Source organism: Peromyscus leucopus, chromosome X (genome assembly GCF_004664715.2).
Source record: "Peromyscus leucopus breed LL Stock chromosome X, UCI_PerLeu_2.1, whole genome shotgun sequence".
Classification (NCBI taxonomy): Eukaryota; Metazoa; Chordata; class Mammalia; order Rodentia; family Cricetidae; genus Peromyscus; species Peromyscus leucopus.
In genome coordinates this window covers 12,472,456-12,478,982 of record NC_051083.1, presented here as the reverse complement: position 1 = coordinate 12,478,982, position 6,527 = coordinate 12,472,456, and the positions used below count along the sequence as shown (strand labels likewise).

General features: G+C 44.6%; 1 protein-coding gene across 1 annotated transcript; it reads left to right on the top strand.

Moving 5' to 3' along the window:
• Window positions 1–2,665: 2,665 nt before the first annotated feature.
• Mpc1l (mitochondrial pyruvate carrier 1 like) lies at window positions 2,666–3,180 on the top strand. The gene is made up of 2 exons (XM_028875894.2): window positions 2,666–2,738; window positions 2,825–3,180. The coding sequence occupies exons 1-2, from the start codon at window positions 2,666–2,668 to the stop codon at window positions 3,178–3,180; spliced, it is 429 nt and encodes a 142-aa protein (XP_028731727.1).
• The last annotated feature ends 3,347 nt before the right edge of the window (window positions 3,181–6,527 follow it).

The following is a 6,527-nucleotide window of genomic DNA, read 5'->3' as shown; positions in this document are numbered from 1 at the left end:
CTGCTGGCTTAAGTCCAATGTCTTGAGGATTCCAATATAGACTTAAGAGCAGCAGCTCTCGAGGAAATCGTCCAGGCCTCCAGCACCAAACTGAGACTCCTGAGACATCCAATCTTACGAGCTGAACCTTCTTACTGTGAGACAACCAATGTTGGACTACTTGGATAACGTCCTGTAAGTTGGTCTAATAAATCCGCTTTGAATACATATTCCTGCTATCAGTTCTTTCCTTTAGCGAACTGATCAATGCACTCAGCCAGTCAAGGTCAGGTGTCTCTCACTCTGTCTGGCTACACTATGTATTTCAAACTGTATTTATGAAGTAGCTGAGATGTAAATACACACTGAGGGGTCGCTGCAGGTGTCACAGCAGACAGGGAGATGAACTCTGAAGAGGCAAGAATGAAAACTCAGTTCAGGCTGACTTGTCAGCCAAGATCAAACTTCTAGAGAGTTTGATGCCAGAAGGCTTATGGCCAGCATACTTAAACACATTAGAATCTGGAAAAGAAAACAACTTTCCTGGGATAACACAATCCCCAGTGCACAAAGAGGCATAATTACATCAAAACTTAACTCAAAGTATATGTCATTTCTTCCAAGAAGATGAGCTCTCGAGATAGGTTACCTGTACTAGCTTAATGGCCTAGGGAAGGGTCTGGTCTGGTCTTGGTCACACAGATAGCATAGAGGTCATTTGGGCTATTAGCTATTTCTGGTCCTGGTTGCAGGTCCTGAACCTGCACTATTATACAAATAATGTAAGGGTCATTTAGACTAATAAGGGTCATTGAGACTATTAGGTATCAAATAATGTAAGGGTTATTTAGACTATTAGGTATCACTGGTCCTGCTGGTGGGAGCCCCTAGCTAGAGAGGTAATATAAGGGTCATTTAGATTACTAGCCACCTCTGGTCCTGGTTGTAGCAGTTTGATATGGCCTGGTCCAACAAATAACACAGATCACCAGGCTATTGATCACCTCCATTTCCCAGCCTTCTGGAAAAACAGATTATATGTCTTTCCCTTTGAAAGGACAACCCTGGATGCTTAACATTCCTGGTTTCCATGGAGATCTGTAGGTGCAAGGACCTTCATGTTCCCAACAACAGAAAAACAACATTTATTTTTCAGGTTACTTGTTTGTAAATCACCACAGAAGATATTAGTATTTTAGTGCATATCCAATTACTTTTCAACAATTGCCATTAAAAAAAATTAAGATGTATTTTATGTGTTTATGTGTATGAGTGTCTTGCCTACATGTATATATGTGCAACATATGTGTGCCTTGTGTCCTTGAAGGTCAGAAGAGGGCTTCAGATCCCCTGGAACTGGAGTTACAGATGGTCACAAGAAGAAGCTATGTGGGTGCCGGGAATTGAACCCACGTCCTCCGCAAGAGCAACAAGTGCTCTTAACCACTGAGCCATCTCCCTAGCCCAACAATTGCTATTTTTACTAGACAAAGTAAAATCATTGAGAAAATAACCACTAAGTTTGTCATTTTCAGTGGGACTGGAGAGGTGGTTCAGTGGTTGAGAGTGCCTGGCACTCTTCCAGAGGACCTGAGTTCAGTTCCCAAACACCTACATATGGTGGCTCACAACCACCCATAACTCCAGCTCCAGGGGACCGGACACTCTCTTCTGGTCTCCGGAGCCCCACCACACCATAGGCACACATATACACATCCACACATGTGCCTATAGTAAGTCTTTAAAGAATTTTCATTAGGAGACGTCAAACATTTGTTATGGAAAGCTGTTGGAAATAGGGTGCCCATATACTACCAAAGTGGCTCCTAAGATTATCTGTCAATTAATGAAGGGGAAAACGACCTTTATAATGGAGAAGTTGCCAGACGACTTCATAATCAATCAAGTACCCAGCTTACTACAATGATGGAACATGTGACACCAGATACCTCCCTGGTGATGTACTAGAGACAATATAACTGGTGCTGCTCTTGTTTTATAAATACAAAAACAATGTTTCCAAATTAAGGACGCTCTGAAAAGCCGATGGGCTGGACTCTTCAATAATATCAATGTTACAGAAGAAAAAAAAGGGAGTGGATGGGAAACTGTCCTAGATTTAAGGAGATTGACCAACCCCAAGTGTAAATCAACTGTGAGCTTTGACCGGACTTTGAATTTGTCCTAAAAAGAACGAGAGAAACAAAACCAAAGGCAGTCATCAAGTTCTACCACTTAAATATGTATTGGCTAACAGCTAACAGTACTGTATATAGACCTGAGTATTTATGAGTGGATGATGTACTGTGGCCAGGCAGGCAATTATCTTCGTTCTAAGAGACAGATGCTAGAATATTTAGGGGTGAAATGTCACGGTCTTCAAATTACTAAAAACTGAATTTCTATCCCTGGTTGAGAAATTGAATTGCCATGGGGTTCGAGGCCAGAGGAAACAAGTAACAGTCTCTTCTACAACAGTTGAGGAGAAGAAGCTGGCTCACTGCTGCCCTGGGGAGCCTGGAGAGCCCTCAGGCCCGTGTCTGCATGGGTTCGGGTACAGGAAGAGCGATGGACTACATACAGTCCGTCCACCCGGAGATCATACACAAGGGCACATGTGTAAGGTCCTATGTGCTACAGGTGTAAGCCACGTCCTTCCATGCCAATAGTCCCGCGTCAGCTGAGCATGGCAGCAGTGCAGCGGCAGCCCGTGGGACCCGGTGTGCTTTACGGCAGAGGCCCGAAAGCTGCTGCTGGCTGTCGCTGCCTCAGGGTCAGCCACGATGTCAGCGTTCGGTGATTCATTGTTGGCTGGCAGCTTGGCCTTGGCACTTCTCTGACTGAGGCGATCATGGCGGGGGTCACAGTGCTAGGAAAACTCAAGACTATGTGAAGGCCAAGGAGTTCTGGGATGACATAACCAGCACCCACTTCTGGGGTCCGGTGGCCACCTGGGGCCTTCCACTGGCCGCCTTCAAGGATATGAAGGCGGCTCCTGACATCAGCAGCAGCCGCATGACCACGGCGCTCATCTTCTACTCCATGGCTCTCATGTGCTTTGCCTACCGGGTCCAGCCTCGGAATTACCTGCTGATGGCATGCCATCTCACCAACGTGGTGGCGCAGAGCATTCAGGGGAGCCGCTACCTTAAGTACCACTATGGTGGCGGGGCCAAGGCCAGCAACCCTCCGGCCAAATAAGCTTGATGACTAGGGGATGGGAGGGGTAACCTGGGCTCTATTCCTCCTAAAGAAAGGCCAAGGAAAACTTTGGTTTGGACTCTAAAACAGTGCAAACCCGATTTAAACCTGTAGTTTGGCCAATTAAAAAAGCATCAAGTTGCTCTTGAGTGTTGCCGTGTTGTGAACTGTGAGGGAAGAGGTTTCCCAGGTACAGTCAGGGCTAGACAGGGGAGGAAGACAGGAGGGAAACCAAACCATCTCCTCACAGCCTTGCTAAGAAACAAAACAAAAACCTTTCTAGGGAACAGGCTTTTGGGTGCCCAGGGCAAACAAGGGTGTTGGTGCCACAGATGAGTTATTAAAATTTGGTAGTGACAAGTCCCTACACCAAAGGGGGGGGGGCCTGTTTCTACAGAAGGAAAAGTTTAGAAGTGGGTTTAAATAAATGTAGTGAAATTCCAGTTTCGATTTGAAATACTTCAGAGTCTCGTGTCTCTTGGTGATCTAGAGCAGTTATGAAAACTGCAATGAAGATGGGATAAAGGACTCAGGATGCTTGCTGTCAAGTCTCAGTGTTAGGGAAGCATGCCCAAATTCATAATTCTTCCCGCTTATCCTTTGAAGTGGAAAATGACAGCACTTTGTGCGACTGATGAGCCCTGCCCAGGGGGGTGAAAACTAGCTAGGAATGGGGGGTGAGGACCACTGGTCAACACCAGTGGCTCAGAGTATCCTCTAGGAATTCTCTGGTGCCAATGATGTCCTAAACCAGACAGTGTGTAAAGAGGGAAGAAAGGCGGACGTTGGGAGGTGAGATGGTTACTGCTAGGGCAGGTTGTCCTCTGGGATTCGATCTACCACGTGCCTTGTGCAGGATTCTGCTGAATATAGGAAGGCCCGGGTGGTTTCTGGGGGACCCAATACACATGCTTCTGACAAAGTTTGCAAATGCGAAGAAGAAATTAAAAACATCTGCAAAGTTCTGAAGCCATCAGCTCTTGGCTAAGACAGGCCCAACAGTAGAACTCCAGGAAAGTTCTCATCTTGTGCAGCATCCAAGCATTACTTTTGTTTGTGGGAAGTCCTTTTCACATTCTAAATATGAGGGTGGAAGGTAGGTATGTCCACAAACTAACCCTAGTTCATTGTGGAATACAGAAGGCAAAGATCACTATGGGTCACCTTTGGAGGTTGGCCTGCCACACAAGGTTCTGAAAAAAAACTGCCATGCTTTTCTGATAGTCAGTATAAAGTAATAGAGGCCTCAAAAGAGCTGTGACAAAGTGCTCAGTTTATAGAGTTCTCTGCTCATTACTAACGTGCGTGTATCAGAGCATGTGTTTGAGAAGTTTCTGCAGGTTAAAAGTAGCTCTTAATAGTGCAGATAACTCAGACTATGTTGCAATAATACAAACCTGCTGTGGGATAATGCTCGTGTACACTGTAAAGATTTGTCGGCCCTAGTGATTTAATAAAACGCTGGTTGGCCAGCAGCCAGGCAGGAAATGTAGGCGGGGTGACCAGACTAGGAGAAGGCTGGGAAGAGGAAAGGAGAGACGGTCATGAGCCAGATGCAGAGGAGTAAGATAAGAATGCTGGACTAAGAAAGGTACCAATACATGTAGCTAAACAAAGACAAGGATTATGGGTTAATTTAAGTGTAAGAGGTAGTTATAAGCCTGAGCAACAGGTCAAACAGTTTATAATTAATACAAGCCTCTGTGTGTTTATTTAGGACTGAAGGGCTACGGGACTGGGCAGAACAGAAACTTCCATCTACACAAACCAAGTCCTTAAAGTTACAAAGTGAATTATATTAAGATTTTTATTAAAACATGAAAGGATTTTTTTATTTCACATGAGTAGAAATTATTATTTTAGCCATGTCTTACAAAGTGTATTTTGTAATTTGAATATATTTTAATAAAGGCCAGTCGAGTGAAGGCTCTTCAGAGCAAGTAAGTTTCTAATTAACCTGGCAAAGGAAAAGGAGGTAATCTCTGGTGATTTCCTCAGAGGCCAAATGCTTAAAGAAGTGATCTAAAAGACTGCAATACTCCACTCGAATTTGATGCAGCCCTCAGCTCATTTACCTAATTTCTAACATGCCCACTTAGGACAACTGGCCCTTTGTTACCTAGGCTACTAGTGTTTAAAGCCATGTTAAGTAACCAATGTCAATAAAAAGCAGCTCTTCAAATTCTTAGAGTAACAATAATTTCATAATCCTCTCAGGCATAATCCTCCCAGACTTTAGGAATGTAAAGTCATCCCAGAACTCTCCCGCTGCTTTAGGAAGCCAGCAACCCTTACTGCTTTAGCAGAGCTAGTTTTCCATTAGTACTGGTGACCAACCCCCATTCCTAGAATTCACGTGTTTTGACAGGGTTTAGTATGTCCCATCTTCTTCAAGTTCTCTGAACTCCCTGATAAAGACAAGGCTTAAGCTAAGGACCTGCCTCATCTTTGCGACTATAATGATTTCATCATTTTCCTCCACAAATTCCTTCAAAACTGTCAAGCACCTGTGTCCCAGGGAGGGTTGAGTGCAAACCAAATTTCTGAATGGAGACAGATGTTCCACAGGGAGATGAAGGCAGCCTAGGGAGAAGGCAATGACCTTCCTGGGCTTCCTTCCCTGGTGCTAGGATTCGGAAGCACCCCTGGAGGCGGAGCTACAACAATTTACATGCGTACTGTGTATGCTGCTCATGTGTCTCGTTTTGAAAAGTTTCAAAATACACAAGTGCGTATTTATTATAAAAAGAATATACAAGGCCGGGCGGTGGTGGCGCACGCCTTTAATCCCAGCACTTGGGAGGCAGAGGCAGGCGGATCTCTGTGAGTTCGAGGCCAGCCTGGGCTACCAAGTGAGTTCCAGGAAAGGCACAAAACTACATAGAGAAACCCTGTCTCGAAAAACCAAAAAAAAAAAAAAAGAATATACAAAATACAAAAGATAAATTCCTTCTGACTACTCCCCCTAGCCCCAAATCCTCTCATAGACATAACACAGCCAACAGACTTGGAAAAAAACCTTTCCAGACCTCAGTTATTATATAATACAAACAGCACTGTAGCATGCTAGGTATTATTAAACACTTTGCTTTTCTACTTATTTGTCTGTGGCAGTGGAGCGAGGATCTAACTCAAGGTGTCGAGCATGCTGGGCTCCACCCCACCCTCTCAGCCATTTCTTGACTTTCGAGGTCTTCTAGGTAATTCCCATTATTGTACTGCAGCATGGGCTCATTCTTTCTAACAGGTATGTGGCACAGTACATAGTAGAGATGTTCTATGCCTTATTTAGCAGGTCCTCTCTACTGGCGGCTGGGTATCAATGCTGTGGTGACCATCCATTCGTA